Source organism: Polypterus senegalus, chromosome 5 (assembly GCF_016835505.1).
Source record: "Polypterus senegalus isolate Bchr_013 chromosome 5, ASM1683550v1, whole genome shotgun sequence".
Classification (NCBI taxonomy): Eukaryota; Metazoa; Chordata; class Cladistia; order Polypteriformes; family Polypteridae; genus Polypterus; species Polypterus senegalus.
This window is the reverse complement of record NC_053158.1, coordinates 177,240,595-177,262,697: the sequence shown is the minus strand read 5'-3', so window position 1 is coordinate 177,262,697 and position 22,103 is coordinate 177,240,595. Positions and strand designations below refer to the sequence as shown.

The 22,103-nt window shown below is 36.8% G+C and overlaps 1 protein-coding gene across 4 annotated transcripts in view; it reads left to right on the top strand.

Moving 5' to 3' along the window:
• The window catches only part of xylb (xylulokinase homolog (H. influenzae)), a 348,628-nt gene that overhangs the window by 223,862 nt on the left and 102,663 nt on the right, over positions 1-22,103 (top strand). For 3 of the 4 annotated variants that reach the window (XR_005633790.1, XM_039753654.1, XM_039753653.1), the window contains exon 16: positions 18,860-18,918. Coding sequence is in view for 3 of the 4 variants with exons in the window: in XM_039753654.1 (XP_039609588.1) it covers positions 18,860-18,918 (59 nt within the window). In the remaining variant the exon portion in view is untranslated. Of the gene's footprint in view, positions 1-18,859; positions 18,919-19,178; positions 19,567-22,103 lie in introns of those variants that run through there. The other variant, XM_039753655.1, reaches the window with a different exon arrangement.

Sequence of the window (22,103 nt, the reverse complement as noted above, 5' to 3'; positions counted from 1 at the left end):
TTTAAGGTGATCTTGAATTCAAGTGGTATATGCTCAAGGTCATACTTTGGCTCTTGTGGATTTGTTTTAATTCTCTTCAGTTTTAACTAAAACTTGCATATGAACAATTGATGGACATAAGTAATAATAATAACATTTATTTTATTTATAGCTCCTTTTCAAGGCATACAAGGACACCTTACAGAACACATTAATAACAACAGTCACGATATAAAATTAATAGAATAGTACAGTGCAATAAGATACAATAATAAAATTGAATTGAATTTTGAATAAGCCAGCTTAAAAAGATGCATTTAAAGGCGAGATTTAAAGGTAGGAAGGTAGGAAAGGTAGGAATCAGCATAAAAGTGATAGGAGACCCCATTAAATGAACTAATAGTTTGAGCTAAGGGTAAAATGTGTAACAAAAAAGTCTTTATTATTTTTTGTTCATTTGTGTTTATGTAGCCCACTTCACATTTTACTGCTTGACACAACAGCACTGAGAATAAATACAATAATAAAATTGAATTGAATTTTGAATAAGCCAGCTTAAAAAGATGCATTTAAAGGCGAGATTTAAAGGTAGGAAGAGAGTCGATGTTACGAATATCTTGTAGGACAGAGTTCCAGAGGCGAGGGCCGCTTAACTGAAAGCTCTAAATCCCTTCGAAGTCAAGCAAGTAAGGGGTATAATAAGATTGATAGAGGAGGAAGACCTAAGGATACAGGAAGGAATGGAGATGTGAAGAAGATCAGAAAGATAAAGAGGTTCCAGATTATGGAGGGTCTTGTAAGTAATAAACAGAATCTTAAAATCAATGTGATATTTACTAGGGAGCCAGTGAAGCTGCTGAAGGACAGGAGTAATGTGGTCAGTGGAAGGGGTTCTGGTAATAATAATACGAGCTGCAGCAATCTGAACCAAATGATGTTTGTAAAGGAGTTTGTAAGGAAGACCAGAAAGGATAGAATTACAATAATCAATATGAGATGTAATCAGAGTATGAAAAAGAATAGCAGTGCTAGTAGCTGAAAGAGATGGGCATAAACAGTTGATGTTACGTAGATGAAAATATACAGACCAAGTAATATTATTAATATGCACCTCAAATTTTAAGGTACAATTGAAAATAATGCCTAATAATAATAACAAGTAAATAAAAATGTATTTATAAATTGCTTTTCTCAGATAAAGTCCACAAAGCACTTTACGGTTATATAAATAAACTAGGGGGCTCCCTCCCTGCTCACTTTGCTCGCCCACCCCCGTGTTTGGTTTACCGGATATACAATTTAAAGAGATTGTTATTTTCATGGGAAGTGTTACATATGCATTATTTTCACTTTTGCTTTAAAAACTTTTGTAAAAACAATACTTATCCTTTATTTCCGGCCCCGGGCGTGGTTACATTTCTTTTTCACAGGACGTATAATGCTGCTTGCGTTGTGAAGGGGAGGGCAGCTGAACACACACTAAGGAGATGCCGTCGGATCATCTGCTGTCTTTCTGCTGCTGGCGAGCTGCCTTTTCTGCTTGTCGCATGTCTTTGTTTAAAGAGTTGGGAGCACATGATGCATGTCTGCCAAAAGCAATCCAACAACTGCTACATTAGATGTCCATGGACTTGTTTTAAATGATGGCTCACTGCCTTGTCTTACGTGATGTTGTAAAAACAATACTTGTCCTTTATTTCCTGCCACGCACGTGGTTAAATCTCTTTCTCGCAGGATATATAACGCTGCTCGTGTTGTGTTGATCATTTTAAAGCCTGTACAGCCGCTGTCCTTTTTGCCACTTTGTGTCTCTGCTGCTCGCATTGTGAAGGGGAGGGGTTAGGGTGGCTGAATGCACGCAAGAAGAAGTGGTCGGATCATCTGCTGCAAGCTGCGTGTTTTGCTTGTCTCTTGTCATTGTTTTACGAGCTGGGAGCAAGTTAAAGTGTCTCCAACGTGACTTTAAATTGTCTTCTGAGAAGATCACGTCTCGTCTCCCTAGTCTGCCTCCCCAAGATTTTTTTTTAGAATAGAGAAAAACATCTATACAAAAAACAGTAGACAATAAGTGGACAATAAAAATACACAGAATAAATAAGCAATAGACCAATATGAGTCGCAGAATCACTACCCAAAGGCTTGTCTAAACAAGTATGTCTTAAGATGACCTTTGAATGGAATGAGTCTGATGCAGAACCCCAGGGGGAGATTTGGAGGTGGATTATTCCATAATCTCAGCACAACAGACTGAAAAGCAAATTCACCACATAGCTTCAGTCTTGTGCATGGTACATCTTACAGTTTGACCACCATTTTAGATTTTTTGCCAGTGTAATGATGCACAAGGTCACTAATGTCCTGGGGGGTATGGCCATGGAGGGCTTTATAAGTAAGAACCAGGACTTTAAATTGAATTCTAAATTCTTCTGGCAGCAAATGGAGAGATGATAAAATCAGTGTAATATGAGACTTCCAGTTGGATCTAGTTAAAAGCCTGGCAGCTGCAGTTTGCTGACGGTTCAAGGCAGATTTACTCAATCATGTAAACAACGAATTACAATAATATAGGCGAGATGAGATCAAAGCAAGGACAAGCATTTTTCATCTCTGTTTTAGTGACCCTAGTTCTAAGCCTAGAAAGGTTTCTCAGATGGAAGAAACAACAACCGAAAGACATGACATGGGCATGACAAGTGAGAGACTGATTAAAAATGATATCCAGGTAACAAAGACATGTTTGTGTGGAAGTAGATATCTTCACATTCCTTTCACTAATGGCAGGAGGCAAATCAGGAGGGGCAAAGATCAAGACATGTGGATTTAATTGTAAGTAACTTGCAGATTTTTCACTTCCAACAGACAGTCAACCAAGGTTGCTAGTTTGCGTAATTGGTGAGGCTTGAAAGAGCAATAAACCTGAATGTCATCAGCATAAAAGTGATAGGAGACCCCATTAAATGAACTAATAGTTTGAGCTAAGGGTAAAATGTGTAACAAAAAAGTCTTTATTATTTTTTGTTCATTTGTGTTTATGTAGCCCACTTCACATTTTACTGCTTGACACAACAGCACTGAGATAATTTCCCCACATACATTTCAGAGAGAATCTGAGCATAAGCTTTATGTTGACACTGTATACAGTTCCTGGAATTTCTGCACCACAGTTGACTCATTGATAACATTTAATTGCTTTTCTGTCAATCATCACTGCCTCTGTATAAGTAAATGCTGCTTTATATCTTAATTTAAAAGTTTATATATTAATACATCCTACTATTCAAACCATACATTATGAGTTATGTAACTTTAATTAAAGTAGTTTTTCTTTTCATGTTAGCATGACTCAGTTTTGCAATGTTCAATGCACTGTCTCAGTCTGTCCTTATTTATCATTTTTAAATGAGCGTTCTTGGCAAATGTCTGAGTGTAAGTGCATTATTTGTCTTTAAATAAATCAAAGAGAATGAATAGAATACATTTCTACATAAACGAGTTGTTCTTCCTTTGAGAAAGGAATGAGGCCGATGGAGACCAAGTGTCATCAGGCAAAATGTTGCATTCCAGCTCATTCCATGTGAATCTGAAATCCTACAAAAGGTCTTTCTTTCTTTATTTTATTTCTACAATTCATGAAGTACAACAACTCGATGGCTCTTCTGAATGCTGTCTGGAAATATTAAGTTGCATTTATACAATACAGTATTTATTACATGATTTTGCACGAAAAATGCATTCTGTTTTGCTTATGTTAACTTTTATATTCTGAGGCAATACTTTGATATTTTAACCTTCTGACAATTTATTAAATGCTTTCTTTAATTTACTACTGGTCAAAAGTTTCAGCAGATTTAAACATCTGAAATGCAATGAATGACCTAAAATGATGAAAAGTTGAGCATTAAACTGCCAGAGGATTAAATTTAAAATTTAGATTAGCAAAAACTGAAAAAATAAAGAAGATTTCAAAATATGGGCCTTATTAAGGAACAACTAATAGGTAACAATTTACAGATGTTGTGCAACAATTAAAGTCAGTTAAGCTTTGTGAGCTGAAGCAAACAATTTGCACAGGTGTCCCAAATTCTGTTGATTACTTAAAAACCCTCTGTCTTTCTTAAAGTGGGCTGGAGAAGAGTGGATCCAGATAAATTTTGTTTGAACACTGTTAATTTAACGAGCATTTAATCAAGTGCAAATTGCTAAATTTCTTTAGAAATTTCCATATTTTGACAATGAGGCATAGTAAAATTAAAGGAAATGAAGGAACCTAATGCAATTCTCTATGTTATACACCTTCACGTTCATAGAATTTACTTTTGAGTAATCATGGGCAACATCTCTGCAAACATAAACAGAAAAACAAGGGTAATACAAAAATTCTGAGCATTATAACAAGTAAATGTTTTTGGCGAGTTGACAATTATGTTATTCATGCAACAAAAAACTGGTTGTTTCAGCTTACATATCTAGTTACAAGTAAGAGATATGAATTAAAAATATAGTCAGTCCTACTACATGAACCATTACAGAACTCCTGTTACACCACAAAATAACAGAAATACCTAACAAATATTAATATCAAGGATCTAATAAGTAGTAAGTACACCCTTTGCCTTTAGAAAACCTTCAATCCTTCTTGAAGTGCTGTCCTACAAGTTCTGAAACATGTGTTGTGGCCAGAGCTGGCCAGAGCCATAAGCGAACTAAACGACTGCTTGAGGCCACTAGAGGGCCTCCAAGAAAGCTTGAAATGTCCCAAACAAGAACTTTTTTTTTTTAAATTATTATTATTGGACTTACAAAGTTCTACCATGTAAAGAAGCAGCAGTAAATTTCAAGGATCACAGACAACTTATTCATAAGTTTTTGCAAAACACAAACTGGTGTTGTAGCAACAAGAGCAGCGTTTTGGGGTGGCAAGTGGGGCGACTGCCCGAGGCCATGCTTTTGATTTCCGTGTGTCCCATTCGAGTGGATTTGTCAAGTTATATTCTCCAGTGTGTATATATATATATATATATATATATATATCAACAACAACATTTATTTATATAGCACATTTTCATACAAGCAGTAGCTCAAAGTGCTTTACATAATAAAGAATAGAAAAATAAAATAATAATAATATAACAATAAGAAAACAAAATAAATCAACATTAATTAACATCGAATATGAGTAAGGTCCAATGGCCAGAGGGGACAGAAAAAACAAAAAAAACTCCAGACAGCTGGAGAAAAAATAAAATCTGTAGGGATTCCAGACCATGAGACCGCCCAGTCCCTCTGGGCATTCTACCTAACATAAATGAAACAGTCCTCTTTGGATTTAGGGTTCTCATGGAAGGGCTTGATGATGATGGTCATGTAGACTTCTGCCTTTTAATCCATCCATCATTGTTGGAGCATCATGAAGCTCTGAGTAGGTGGTGGTGGCACAGGCCATCACCACAAAGAAACCGGAAAAAGAAACAGAAGAGAGAGTAGGGGTCAGTGCCGATTTTAGAGCCACCATGAGTAGTTATTATGAGGAAATTGAACATACAGAGTATCAGGATTAAGTTAAATTAAGTTAAATTGAAGTTATAAAAAGGCCATGTTAAAGTAATGTGTTTTCAGCAGTGTTTTAAACTGCTCTACTGTATTTGCCTGGCGAATTCCTATTGGCAGGCTATTCCAGATTTTAGGTGCATAGCAGCAGAAGGCGCCTCACCACTTCTTTTAAGTTTTGTTCTTGGAATTCTAAGGAGACACTCATTTGAGGATCTGAGGTTACGATTTGGAATATAAGGTGTCAGACATTCCGATATATAAGATGGGGCGAGATTATTTAAGGCTTTATAAACCATAAGCAGAATTTTAAAGTCAATCCTGAATGACACAGGTAACCAGTGTAGTGACATCAAAACTGGAGTAATGTGTTCAGATTTTCTTTTCCTAGTTAGGATTCTAGCAGCTGCATTCTGCACTAGTTGCAAACGATTTATGTCTTTTTGGGTAGTCCTGAGAGGAGTGTGTTACAGTAATCTAGTCGACTGAAAACAAATGCGTGAACTAATTTCTCAGCATCTTTCAGTGATATGAGGTCTAACTTTAGCTATGTTTCTTAAATGAAAAAATGCTGTCCTAGTGATCTGATTAATATGCGATTTAAAATTCAGATTACAGTCAACAATTACCCTAAACTTTTTACCTCCGTCTTGACTTTTAATCCTAATGTATCCAGTTTATTTCTAATAGCCTCATTGTATCCATTATTGCTAATCACTAAGATTTCAGTTTTCTCTTTATTTAACTTGAGAAAGTTACTATTCATCCATTCTGAGATACCAGTCAGACATTGTGTTAGTGAATCAAGAGAATCGGGTCATCAGGTGCTATTGATAAGTACAGCTGTGTGTCATCAGCATAGCTGTGGTAGCTCACGTTGTGCCCTGAGATAATCTGACCTAACGGAAGCATGTAGATTGAGAAGAGCAGCGGACCCAGGATAGAGCCTTGTGGAACACCATATCGGATATCATGTGTCTTCGAGTTGTAATTACCACAACTAACAAAATATTTTCTCCCTGTCAGGTAGGATTCAAACCAATTTAAGACACTGCCAGAGAGGCCCACCCATTGACTAAGGCGATTTCTAAGAATATTATGATCAATGGTGTCAAATGCAGCACTCAGATCTAAGAGGATGAGAACAGATAAATGGCCTCTGTCTGCTTCACTGCAAATCATTTACTACTTTAACGAGTGCAGTTTCTGTGCTGTGATTTGTTCTAAAACCCGACTGAAATTTATCAAGAATAGCATGTTTATTGAGATGGTCATTTAACTGCATAATGGCTGCCTTCTCCAGAACTTTACTTAAGAAAGGCAGGTTAGAGATGGGTCTAAAATTTTCAAGAGCCAAGGGGTCAAGATTATGTTTCTTAAGAAGGGGTTTAACTACAGCAGTCTTAAGACAGTCTGGGAAGACCCCCGTATCTAATGATGAATTTACTATGTCCAGAACATTATCAATTAGCACGCCCGATACTTCTTTGAAAAACCTTGTTGGTATTGGGTCAAGGACGCAGGTGGAGGATTTTAATTGAGATATAATTTTGTAAATCAGGTAAATCTATCCTAGTGAAAGAGTTTAATTTGTTTATAACAGGATGCTGGGGTTTAGGAGGATCCTTAGTGTTGGAGGGATATATTATGTTATTTCTAATATCATTAATTTTTTGATTGAAAAATACAGCGATAGCCTCACAGGTTTTACTGGAAGTACTTTGGAGGCATTCCTTTGAGTTACCTGTTTTAGTAGGCGATCAATCATAGAGAATAAGACTCTGGGATTACTAGCATTGTTATTTATAATCTTGGAGAAATAGCAGCGCCTCTCAAGACAGACAGTGTTATTGTATTCTGTTATTTTAACTTTTAATATTTCATAGTGGAATATATATATATACTAGCAAAATGCCCGCGCTTCGCAGCGGTGAAGTACTGCATTAAAATTTTTATTAAGAAGAAAATTAAACCTTTTTATACTGAGGGAAAATATGCCAATAATTATTTGTTAAGGATCTCTTTGTATACCACATTGTCAGTTCGGCCCTCCGGTTGTAACATGACCAAGCTGTGCGCTGAGTTTACTCTTTAATCGGTTTCAGTTTCATGGTTTGTTTCAATTACAACAGTATTTGCAGGATTTGTTGTGTTCAAGCGTTGAAAGCACACAACCGGTTTCATCGATAAAATCACATCCAGCTTTTGAGAGTTTAAACATTCATAAACATCAAAGTGTCCACTACTGAAATCGTCACCTGTGAATCTAAGATGTTTAAGAGGCATTGGCGGTTGTCGAAAGGTGTAAAATATTTATAAAGTCGGCATCAGAATATATAAAGTCAAAACTTTAATATATAAAGTCATTCCCGAATATATAAAGTCAAAACTTGAATATATAAAGTCACTGTCGGAATATATAAAGTCAAAACTTGAATATATAAAGCCAGCGTCAGAATATATAAAGTCATTCCTGATTATATAAAGTCAACATCGGAGTATATAAACTCATTCCTGAATATATAAAGTCAAAGTCAAAATATATTGATTGAAACGACTCTGAACTGAAGTAAGTTAACAAAAACGTATTCAGAAAAATAAATTAAAAAAAACACTGTTCGGTTAATGTTTTGAAAATGATGCATGTGCCCTGCCCAGGATTGGTTGCTGCCTTGCGCCCAGTGTTGGCTGGGATTGGCTCCAGCAGATCCCTGTGACCCTGTAGTCGGATTCAACGGGTTGGGAAATGGATGGATATTCCAGCACTGACTTTGTATATTCCGACGATGACTTTATATATTGAAATTTTGTCTTTATATATTCCAGCGCTTACTTTATACTGTGAGCTGGAGGGCTTCGCTATTACTTGTGGGGACAAAACTTCACTTTGGTAACTGATCATGCTCCACTTCAATGGTTATACTGACAGAAAGATACAAACTCTCGCCACATGAGATGGTTTCTGGGCTTACAACCTTACCGTTTCACAGTAAAACATTGACCAGGTTCTGAACACGTCAACGTTCACGGGAATGTGAATAAAGCTGAGGGGGAGGGTGTGAGCTGGAGGGCTGATCGCACCCCAAGAAGATACAGACATCCCTGGGTAAACCACAACCCCTGAAACACAGACTACCCTCACATTGCTCCTTACTTTCTCACTTGCGCTATAATGCGTAATGCAAACCTTGCGCGATACTCCGCTAACTTAAAAGCCTTGTGCAGCGCCTGTCAGTTGATAATTGATTGTTTGCTTGCTTTTATCTCTCTCTCTCTGCTCCAAGTGGAACTGTCATCTCTGACTTGTCATGGAGCACGTTTAAGCTCATGTGTTTGCAGTGTTTCAATAAAAATCCTTCTTGTTTCTACGACCTCCTGTGTCTCTGTGCAAATCTGTGACCCAAGCGTGACAATATATTCTGACGCTGACTTTATATATTCAAGATTTGACTTTATATATTCCAGCGCTGACTTTATATATTCCGACGCTGACTTTATATATTTAAGTTTTGACTTTATATATTCCAGCGCTTACATTATATATTCCGAAATATTCCAACGCCGTCTTTATATACTCAAGGTTTTGGGAAGCGCTAATCAATGCAATCGGTGTACCAGGAAATCATACATTGACAGAAGTTCCCCTTTGCTTGTAATTGAAACTGTGATTAAATGCATTATTTTTTTAATGCGTTATGGAGTACATGCATCGAAGCTTCTCAGCTGTGCGATTGTCAATGTAATCTTTTGTAAGTAGTGCCTGGAGGATTCAGTGTGGAGAAACTCTAGAGACAGCGTGTGTATTAACTTGTGGATTTTTCTGTGAGTATTTGGTAGCAGCGTCACAAAGTCACTTCTGTAAGACTGCGTTGGCTGCGGAGCTCAGCTCAGAGCGAAATTAGGTGAATGGGAGGGGAGATGATGACGTGACTTCCCCACCCGCCTTAACTGTCAATCCCCCACAAACACAGTCTCTCAGAATTTGCATAAATACAGCCGTTCACGTGCAATTTTAACTTAGTTACAAAGTGATCAGAACTCTTGTTTATATCCTGCGTCCTCTCATTAAACTTGTATCCCACATTACCCGTGGGCATGAAAAACGCCAGCGGCAGCCTGTCTATTAACTTAATTTAAACTTCAGGTTTACACCTTGCTTTGTTTCCGAAGTAGCAGCACTCATGAATATGGGTATATGTCACTCGCTCACTTCTTATTGCTTCGCTGCCTTCTCAATTATATAATGCATCTTTTCTTCAGCACGTTTTGGAGCTCTTCCTGGTTTTCTACGTAGTGCGTTGACAGTCAGTTCACGTGATTACGTGGGAGGCGTGATGATGTCACACGAAACTCCGCCCCCCACGGCTTTCAAGCTCAACTCCATTACAGCATATGCAGAACAATAGCTTCCAGTTATGACCATTATGCGTAGAATTTCTCAATGAAACCTGCCCAACTTTTGTAAGGAAGCTGTAAGGAATGAGCCTGCCAAATTTCAGCCTTCTACCTACACGGGAAGTTGGAGAATTAGTGATGAGTGAGTGAGTGAGTGAGTGAGGGCTTTGCCTTTTATTAGTATAGATATATGTATATATATATGTATATGTATATGTATATATATATATATATATATATATATATATATATACACTGTATATATATGTATTTGAAATGCTTCTAAGAGGAACCTTTTTAAAATCCCTCTTTAAAGGTCAAATTCCGTACATTTACATCTTTGAAAACATTCCATGGTCCACCCTAACCCTAATCCAAAAAGGGTCGCCAGTATAATCCCTTCCTAAAATAGCTATAGCCCATTAGTCGCTCGGTTGGCCTCTCCTGTCTATAGAAAAAGACATTGCATCCAGATTAGTCTACGAAGATGTCATAAACGACTTTTCCAATCGAAAGGTAAGAAAAGTGGATTTTTTTTCTCTGAACCTGGAAGCCAGTAAGAGATTTCATTATGATATCTCTACATTAATTTCACACTTCCTGTTGAAACACTGAAACTTGCATTTTATTTGTAGGCCATAAACATGTCCGAATATTAATGCACAAAAACATGTAACGCTAATGATAACTGGCTGACATGACATCAACGTGAGTTATGACTATGACATCCTGCATATGAAGGCTCAGAGTATACTTGCAATTTGGGTAATTTTATAGAAGAGGCCCTGATAATTTCTGCATGACACCACATCACATTTCGCACTGTCATGATATTGTCATGAATTATGAATTGCAAATTTTTATTAGATTATATCATTATATTTTGATAAAATCCGTGTATTATCTTGCAAAAATTTTGCTGAATACTGTAATGAGAAAATATGGTGTATATTAACATTATTTTTATTAAAGTCACGCGGAAGTTTATACAGTCCACACATACTGGTAACAGCGTTTGACGTAACCGGCCTTGTGTGGGGTTGGTCAACCCTAAGCCACGCAGACCCCTAAGGCCGTCTCTGTGTAACAATGTCTAGCATATATTCGATGCTTTCTACAGTTTAACTGTTCTGGTTGTCTGATACAGCAGACCTTTCTTTTGTCTATCAGTTGTTATTAGCCTGAAAAAGTTAATACTTAATTTACTATTCTCATGACAGTATCTTTCCAAGTCCAACTAACAACATCCTTTGTTTTCTTCTATGAGCTGGAAGAAAAATATTCCAATGCATTATGTCAGCTTTCATGACGACTCTACCAAGTCGTTTTCAACAAATTGTCAGTCTCACCAAAAACAGCTTCAATCATCAATCTAACTACAACACAGGTAGGGTACTTCTCGGGTCTCCCGTTTGCTAGGATGACAGGGCACCCATCATGTTATTAAAATAAAGGAAATCGTTTGGAGGTCACAGATAAAAGCTACTCTCCTATGTCTGTATCATGCAATTTACCCGGTAATATACAGGAAAATTGCTGCATTTTAAATTTAAAATATATGTAATTCGCAATGGTGTCGGACATAAAGTGTGATGTATAAATCTTGACATGTTGTATTCTTTCTTGCATGGATCCATTTTGCTTGGATTTAACGTACAAGATTTATCCAAAATCTCATTGATTATACCTCGTGTTATGGCCCCGCAGTGAAACAGTGTGGCCACATGACAAAGAACTTGGAAAAATGACAGGTTGAACTTTATAATCTTAAGGGAACATATTCATATTTTGTGATATATTATGTCTGCAGTAATCACACAAAAACAGAATGTTATGGTAAGCTGCTGTGAGCTGGTGTCACGAACGCACATTGTAAATGACTTAATGTTGGATGCGATCAGTCTGACTAACATCAGGTTACAGTCTTGTCTGCAGCGAAAAACTTACAGTATGACACAGAAAAAGAGCAGGGAAATGAAAGAAGATGAAAATAGAAGGTGAGAAAAACAGTAAGATAAAGGTAAATTACATGACGAATTTCAGCATTTCACCATAATCACTTGCTTCTTCTTCTTATTCTTTCGGCTGCTCCCGTTAGGGGTCACCACAGCAGATCATCTTGTTCCATAGCATCAACAACAACGTTGGCCATCAGATCTCTTATAATGATGTCATAAATGACTTTGCCTCCTGAAAAGCCAGGAAAGAGGTGAAAGTATAATACTGAGGTAGATTATTAGAGGAAGAGATAAGAATATCAAAAAAAAAATGAAAAAAGAAGTAAATGCCTTCAATTTAAGTTCTTTGCACATCTGTACATAGTTTTCATAATTATTCAGCTTTATATTTTATTCTTGAACAGTTATTGTAATGTTGTTACAGGTTCATCTTTTTTATTTTATGACATTATTTAAGTATTTATTTATTTGATGTTGTCTGTGTTTTGGGTTGCATTTTTATTTTTAAAATAAGTTATTTTTAACTTGATAGCTGTTCTTCACTTTTACATGTTGAAAATTTAACAAAAAGCAATTAAAGTGTTTAACATGTTTACAGTAAATGCATGGCCTACTGGTTAATTTGGTTACTTTGCAACACACTACATTCAGTATACAACTTATTGCTGTACTGCACTCAAAGTACCGTATGTCTTTGAATAGGGATTTTCATCCCAGCCCTCAGACCTCTCACGAGACAGTCCAACTTTTTTCTCTATTCTAACTCCCCTTTACCAACAGAGCCAAGCAATCAGTAATACTGAACAGCTGGTTCAGGTGTGCTGAGAGTTAGAATAAAACAAAAAGTTGATCTGTCTAGCGGAGCCTGAGGACTGGCTTAGGAAACCTTCACTTTGCACACAAGTGCACATTAACATAAAACCACTTTGGTGAGTAAAATACCTTTGAAGATTAAAAACCACAGTTGACATTGGCATAATGTAAGCAACAGCAACAACTAATAAAAGTGATAATGGGTGTGTGAAATTTATAGTAGGTGTGTGAATGATCAAGCATTGACAATAGTAGTTTTGATAGCGCCAAGACAGTGGGGGCCCCCAAATCTTGTTCTACTTAGGGCCCCATAAAGGCTTGTCCGGCCCTGGTAGTGGCATTTTGCACCATTCTTCAGAAAGAAAACCCTCCAGTTCTTTAAAGGATGAAAGAAGTAGAAATCTAATAAAGGCTTAATAATGTTTTGATCTGGTGTCTGGGGAGGTCATGGAAGGCATTTGATTTCATCCTGTTGTCCATGAGTGCAGTCCTGATTTAGTTTATCAGTATATGTACAGTGGTGTGAAAAACTATTTGCCCCCTTCCTGATTTCTTATTCTTTTGCATGTTTGTCACACAAAATGTTTCTGATCATCAAACACATTTAACCATTAGTCAAATATAACACAAGTAAACACAAAATGCAGTTTTTAAATGATGGTTTTTATTATTTAGGGAGAAAAAATCCAAACCTACATGGCCCTGTGTGAAAAAGTAATTGCCCCCTTGTTAAAAAATAACCTAACTGTGGTGTATCACACCTGAGTTCAATTTCCTGATTACTGCCACACCTGTTTCAATCAAGAAATCACTTAAATAGGAGCTGCCTGACACAGAGAAGTAGACCAAAAGCACCTCAAAAGCTAGACATCATGCCAAGATCCAAAGAAATTCAGGAACAAATGAGAACAGAAGTAATTGAGATCTATCAGTCTGGTAAAGGTTATAAAGCCATTTCTAAAGCTTTGGGACTCCAGCGAACCACAGTGAGAGCCATTATCCACAAATGGCAAAACATGGAACAGTGGTGAACCTTCCCAGGAGTGGCCGGCCGACCAAAATTACCCCAAGAGCGCAGAGACGACTCATCCGAGAGGTCACAAAAGAACCCAGGACAACGTCTAAAGAACTGCAGGCCTCACTTGCCTCAATTAAGTGTTCACGACTCCACCATAAGAAAGAGACTGGGCAAAAACGGCCTGCATGGCAGATTTCCAAGATGCAAACCACTGTTAAGCAAAAAGAACATTAGGGCTCGTCTCAATTTTGCTAAGAAACATCTCAATGATTGCCAAGACTTTTGGGAAAATACCTTGTGGACTGATGAGACAAAAGTTGAACTTTTTGGAAGGCAAATGTCCTGTTACATCTGGCGTAAAAGGAACACAGCATTTCAGAAAAGAACATCATACCAACAGTAAAATATGGTGGTGGTAGTGTGATGGTCTGGGGTTGTTTTGCTGCTTCAGGACCTGGAAGATTTGCTGTGATAGATGGAACCATGAATTCTACTGTCTACTAAAAAATCCTGAAGGAGAATGTCCGGCCATCTGTTCGTCAACTCAAGCTGAACCGATCTTGGGTGCTGCAACAGGACAATGACCCAAAACACACCAGCAAATCCACCTCTGAATGGCTGAAGAAAAACAAAATGAAGACTTTGGAGTGGCCTAGTCAAAGTCCTGACCTGAATCCAATTGAGATGCTATGGCATGACCTTAAAAAGGCAGTTCATGCTAGAAAACCCTCAAATAAAGCTGAATTACAACAATTCTGCAAAGATGAGTGGGCCAGAATTCCTCCAGAGCGCTGTGAAAAACTCATTGCAAGTTATCGCAAACGCTTGATTGCAGTTATTGCTGCTAAGGGTGGCCCAACCAGTTATTAGGTTCATGGGGCAATTACTTTTTCACACAGGGTCATGTAGGTTTGGATTTTTTTTCTCCCTAAATAATAAAAACCATCATTTAAAAACTGCATTTTGTGTTTACTTGTGTTATATTTGACCAATGGTTAAATGTGTTTGATGATCAGAAACATTTTGTGTGACAAACATGCAAAAGAATAAGAAATCAGGAAGGGGGCAAATAGTTTTTCACACCACTGTATAATGGGGTATTTTATTCGTGGAATAGGGGAATATCATGACAACACAATTGGTCTTGTAAAATGGCTGCTTATTCCTTTTAATAATAACTTTGCATTTATATAGCACTTTTCTCACTACTCAGAGTGCTCAGCAATTGCAGGTTAAGGGCCTTGCTCAAGAGCCCAACAGAGGAAAGTCCCTATTGGCATTTACGGGATTTGAACCGGCAACCTTCCAATTGCCAGTGCAGATCCCTAGCCTCAGAGCCACCACTCTGCCTTATCATTATACAGTACGACATTTAGAGTAATCATGACAGTTCTCACTGGGTGGGTGCCCACAGTGTTGGCAACAGAAATTGGCTTTCTCCAAATGTAAATTTGTCCAGATGCAGGAAACAGGGGGAAAGATAACCCTTTTATACTATAGTACTTTGTTCTGTTGCTCAGTAATCCAACTTTAGTGCTTCTTACTCTAGGTTATATGTCTTTGTGAATTGACCATAGATATGTGGTTTTTTAATGGCAGCCTTCCCATAAATTCAGGTTATGATGCACAGTTTTTTTTAAATAATGGTCACTGTGGTGTAGATGCAATTATGTGGTCATTTTTATGCTGCAGTTTTATGGCATTTATCCACTATAATATGCTTCTGTCCATGTTGGTTGAAATGCAACTGCTGCTTCTCTTTGCCAATGCAGTTTGCTCTTGTTTGGTATATACTGTCATTATTTTTGAGACCCGTTATTTCAGACACATGAAATAATTTTATACATTTTGTGATCGATGCCCCTGTAATTCAGACTCTGCTTGACCTCTTTAAACCTCTGTTAGTTGTCTTATGTGACTTTCAGTACACACCTATCAAAGTGATATTCATCAAACCTTTTTTATAGCTGATACACACTACTAAATGGCAGTCAATCTATGTGATTCTCAGGTAGCACGCAGCTGGCATTACCTCATCTTCAACCCGGGCATTAATAGTCAAGAACGACTAAATGACAACACATAAGAACAAGAATGGTGCAAAACAGTGCTAAGTGCTTTTTATTTCAAAAGGTGTCCAAAAAATGACTAAAGTGCAGCGCTGTGTCCTCTTAAATAAATAAATTAATCCAAAACATGTGTGTTGTATTAGGAAGAGTAAAACCCAGTTCATTAATGATAAATATATAAAGTATACAGCAAGGGTGTCTATACACACTGTTTTATTTTTGTATTTTAACATTAATCACGTTGTGCTACTGATATGCAAAATGTGTTTGTTCGTATTCATGTTCAGTATGGAATTAAATTCCCTTACAAATAACTTGTTATAATTAGTGAATATACAGTAATATCTGATGATGTACTTACACACTGTTTCCAAAAACACACATGTGAAAAGTACACATATCTGATGACTGTGGCAAAGAGCACTTAAAAAAGAATCCTTTATAAAAGCAAATCTTCTGAGGAGCCCTTTAAGTGTCATGGGTGAGAAGAAAATAGACTGGTGAAAAGAATTAATATGACAGCAGTAAAAAAAAATTTGATCAGACAAAAAAAATTGATGAGAGGAAAAAACATGTTTTGATGGGAGGAAGGAAAAATATAAAAAGAGAAAATGAAAATCAACCATATGGTAGTTATTTTGCACTATCGTTGATGACAAAGTAAACCAGCTGTTGTTTGTGTCTTGCAATCAATATAAAAAAAAACATAGCATGCAATAGCAATACATAAGGACCATAAAATTCAAATAAGAATAGGAGCATTCAGCACATGGGAAAATGCTTCTAGTGTGCACGTGAAATATTTTAAAGAATCACAGAGACCTCTTCTCTATACAACAACTCAGTTAGTACAGTGGGCTAGAAAAATATGTCTCAAATATTTGTGAAATAGCTATATTTTCAAACAGTGATGGGAATTTTCAGTTTCAATTTTTCTTCAGTATTGCTGATATAGCTAACTAATCAAAAATACCAAACACTGATCCAGGAAGCGATGTGCAAAAATTTTAAATATATTTTGTGTAGCATGTCTGGAGTAGTGCAAGGTTGAAATTAAAATTCTAGGACCTGATTAACACTAGAATTACCAAAGTGTACAAAAATAGTGTAAATCCGGCCCACCTTAAATCCCTTCACACCTCTCCATCAGTGTATTTTTTTTTTTGTAAATGTATCGATCAACACAAGCAGCAAACAGTCTGCTATACCATCTCCCCGACCGCTGCAGAAAGGGCAAAAAGTTCTTCCAGCTCATGCCTTGATTATCTTGGAAATACAGTTGTGCTTGAAAGTTTGTGAACCCTTTAGAATTTTCTATATTTTTGCATAAATATGACCTAAAATATCATCAGATTTTCACTCAAGTCCTAAAAGTAGATAAAGAGAAACCAGTTAAACAAATGAGACAAAAATATTATACTTGTTCGTTTATTTATTCAGGAAAATGATCGAATATTACATAATTGTGAGGGGCAAAAGTATGTCAACCTCTAGGATTAGCAGTTAGTTTGAAGGTGAGGTGTCAGGTGTCTGGTGTTTTCAATCAATGGGATGACAATCAGGTGTGAGTGGGCACCCTGTGTAATTTGAAGAACAGGATCTATCAAAGTCTGCTCTTTACAACACGTTTGTGGAAGTGTATCATGACACGAACAAAGGAGATTTCTGAGGACCTCAAAAAAAGAGTTGTTGATGCTCATCAGGCTGGAAAAGGTTACAAAACCATCTCTAAAGAGTTTAGACTCCACCAATCCACAGTCAGACAGATTGTGCACAAATGGAGGAAATTCAAGACCATTGTTACCCTCCCCAGGAGTGGTCGCCCACCAAAGATCACTCCAAGAGCAAGGCGTGTAATAGTCGGCGAGGTCACAAAGGACCCCAAGGTAACTTCTAAGCAACTGAAGGTCTCTCTCACATTGGCTAATGTTCATGTTCATGAGCCCACCATCAAGAGAACACTAAACAACCATGGTGTGCATGGCAGGGTTGCAAGGAGAAAGCCACTGCTCTCCAAAAAAAACATTGCTGTTCATCTGCAGTTTGCTAAAGATCACGTGGACAAACCAGAAGGCTATTGGAAGAATGTTTTGTGGACGGATAAGACCAAAATAGAACTTTTTGGTTTAAATGAAAAGCATTATGTTTGGAGAAAGGAAAACACTGCTTTCTAGCATAAGAACCTTATCCCATCTGTGAAACATAGTGGTGGTAGTATCATGGTTTGGGCCTGTTTTGCTGCATCTGGGCCAGGACAGCTTGCCTTCATTGACGGAACAGTGAATTCTGAATTATATCAGAGACTTCTAAAGGAAAATGTCAGGACATCTGTCCATGAACTAAATCTCAAGAGAAGGTGGGTCATGCAGCAAGACAACGACCCTAAGCACACAAGTCGTTCTACCAAAGAATGGTTAAAGAAGAATAAAGTTAATGTTTTGGAATGGCCAAGTCAAGGTCCTGACCTTAATCCAATCGAAATGTTGTGGAAGGACCTGAAGCAAGCAGTTAATGTGAGGAAACCCACCAACATCCCAGAGTTGAAGCTGTTCTGTACAGAGGAATGGGCTAAAATTCCTCCAAGCCGGTGTGCAGGAATGATCAAAAGTTGAAACATTTAGTTGTAGTTATTGCTGCAAAGGGGGTCACACCAGATACTGAAAGCAAAGGTTCACATACTATTGCCACTCACAAATATGTAATATTCAATCATTTTCCTTAATAATAAATGACCAAGTATAATATTTTTGTCTCATTTGCTTAACTGGTTTCTCTTTATCTACTTTTAGGACTTGAGTGAAAATCTGATGATGTTTTAGGTCATATTTATGCAGAAATATAGAAAATTCTAAAGGGTTCACAAACTTTCAAGCACAACTGTAATGTAGAGTTGCACAGTTTTTGTAATGTCACTTTGTTAATAAAATAACTGTTTCAAACAAAATCCGATGAAGACTTTATTGTGCAAATATCATGGTGACAAGTGGCTGCTTGAAGTACTTCAAGAAGATTAATAATTACATAATTGTTTTAATACAGAATCTTCAAAAATAACAACCTTGCTCTCTTTTTTCTTTTAGTTCATGGAACTCGCATCCTAGCAACTGGAGGAGCTTCTTCAAACAAGGATATCCTCCAGGTAAAATATAAAGCATTGGCCAAGAATGCCTCTGTGTATTTGTAAAAGGAAATTTAATTAATTAATTAACAATTGATAATTAGCAATTTCTACTAATGAAAAACTAGAATAGAGAGATCAGATGTGGTGTAAAAGCCTTCAAAAAGCTGAACATAATTTATAGTACTCTGAAAGAATTATGTCGACTACATTCCTGTACTTTTTGTTTTTCTAAAACAAACAACACATGGTGCATGAACACAACGGATTGGAAAGGTAAGCCATTATAAATAGCAATTCTGAAAATCCCAATACCTAAACCTAACCATACCCCATTCTTCCTCTGTTTTTGCCTTTCACAAACAGTACCGTAGCATATTTAACCCCTGAAAATGTAGAGTCCTGAAATCGCAGACTGTAATTGCAGTCTGATTTGTTTGTTCTTGTTATGTAGCCCTTCCCCGATTGGATACTGCTTATTACAACGTGTCATTCCCTGATTAGTCACCCTTCATGAAAAATAAAAAACATTCCAAAATAGCAGATATGGAGGAGTTGCTACATGATGCTTGTTAAATTATTTACCTTTATGCATAGTAATTGCATTTTGTACAGTTTGAATTCTACCTTTTTTGGGCTAATGTGTTCAATCCATCCATCCATCTATTAACCAACCTACTAACTACAGTGTCATGGGTGTCTGCTGGAGCCAATCCCAGCCAACAAAGGGTGCAAGGCAGGAAACAAACCCCAGGCAGGGCGCCAGCCCACCGCATGTTCTCAATCCCAGTGTTGGCAAACCTCTACATCACTTGCAATTTTGGTTGTTTTAGTGTGGGCAAAGAGACACTTTAATAAACGGTGTAAAAAAAACCCTAGCATGGACTTTTATTGTTTTTGTTTAAAAACACCATTTTTAAGTGAAAAGTTAGTATCATGGGTAGAGAGCCTAAGAATGCCTCAGGCAGGCTGTGTAGTATTGTTTTGGTCACTAAACTGATAGAAATGAGCATTTTGCGTAATGCAAAACAGTGTAAATAAAAAATTACAATGAGTTTAAAAGTGCAAAAAGAATGATTTTACATTATAATAATTTCCTCCACATTTATTATGTGTTCAAGTACACAAATTTCTGCTATTGATATGTATAGTTAATAGATAAGCAACATTTTGCTTTCTTGCTTATAGCTTTTTATGGTTCCTGATGATTCTGAAGAAATACTGTGCAAGATGAACACACTTTTTTTAAAAAAGATACATATATAGAATGGCACAAAACAAAATGTCTGAAGGATGTAGGTGCTTGAATACTATTTTCTTTCTAAGTCTGAGAAACAAATTAAATTGGTGGCATTCTTTATTGCCATGAGATGTAAGGAGCTATTTTGGAAGCTGTGTTTAACATTTTTTAATAAGATACTGTAGCATTCCTCGCTCATAAATCATATAATCTCATTTTTACACAAATGAGATAAAAAGTTACAATATTACTTATAGCATGAATACTGTAGATGTAATGCAAGTAAATGTAGGGTACTGCATATACTATACTATACGACTATACTTCCTTAGAAGGCTGGCATGTTTAAACATCTGCAGTAAGATGCTGCAGATGTTCTATCAGATGGTTGTGGCGAGTGCCCTTTTCTACACGGTGCTGTGCTGGGGAGGCAGCATAAAGAAGAGGGATGTCTCACGCCTGGACAAACTGGTGAGGAAGGCAGGCTCTATTGTAGGCACGGAGCTGGACAGTTTGACATCCATGGCAGAGCGATGGGAGCTGAGCATCTCCTGTCAATCATGGAGAATCCACTGCTACTGAACAGTATCATCTCCAGACAGAGAAGCAGCTTCAGCCACAGACTGCTGTCACTGTCCTGCTCCACTGACAAACTGAGGAGATCATTCCTCCCCAACACTATGCGACTCTTCAATTCCAACCGGTGGGCTAAACGTTAACAAAGTTATTGTTTGTTATACCTGCATTTTTATCACTCATTAATTTAATATTGTTTTTTATCAATATGTTGCTGCTGGAGTATGTGAATTTCCCCTTGGGATTAATAAAGTATCTATCTATCTACCTATCTATCTATAGTATGTAGAAAAGATAGATCTGAATACAAAATGGGAGGTCTAAAACATGAAAGTACACCTTATAAGAAGGACCTAGGAGCCATAGTGGATCTGTCACTGTCTTCATCTAGACAGTGTGCACTGTACATAAGCAATCAAGAAGACTAACAGCATGTTAAGTTATATAGTAAGGAGTATTGTGTGCAGTTTTTGTCTCCATACTACAAAAAGACATTGCAGTGCTAGAAAAAGTTCAGAAAAGAGTAATTAGGATGATTTTGAAGTTGTACCTTTTCGGTTTAAGCAAATGGAGATTAAGAAATGATATAGCTGAAGTGTTTAAAATTATGAAAGGAATTGGTGCAATGGATCCAGGCAACTACTTTAAAATGAGTTCACCAAGAACACAGAAACACAGTTGAAAACTTGTTAAAATTAAATTTCACACAATGTTAAAAAAAGTTTTTATTCTCACAAATACTGTAGACACTTGGAGTAAATTAGCAAAAAGTGTGGTAGAGAGTAAGACTTTGGTATCTTCAAAATTCAACATGATGTTATTTTGAAGAAATTAGGTGTCACGTGACATTTTTCTCATGTTCTAATAGTAAATGCAGTACCTAGTAATGGTATGCATTTTGAGTTGTCTTAAACTAAATTGTTGTCAGTATATGGTTGGTGATTTAGAAAATGAATGGATGTGCCTTAAATTAATGTTTCAGAGACATTTCTTTTAAAATGAATTTTAAGTGATTGCTTTGTGGTTGCATTGTATAGCATTTTGTGGTGATGTGTTTAAATTTCACAGTATAATATAAAGCATGATTGATTACTACTTTATTTCACTATCTATTGTTTATCCATTTTTTTTTTCTAAATAAACCACTGAAACAATGTAAAACGTGGTGTTACTGCAATTGTTTAATGTTTAAAAGACTGAGGTTAATTTTGGTCAATTGATGCAGATCCCCTCATTCCTCTTACTGATTTCATTGCATACAGTAGTTACAAGTTTCCTTGAAGATTTTCCCTCAGCAATTTATTCTTCAAATGAGATGCGTGTTATGAGAAAGAAGACAGCGTTTACCACATTGTCCCAGAACATATTTTCCTGTTGATCTAAGACACAT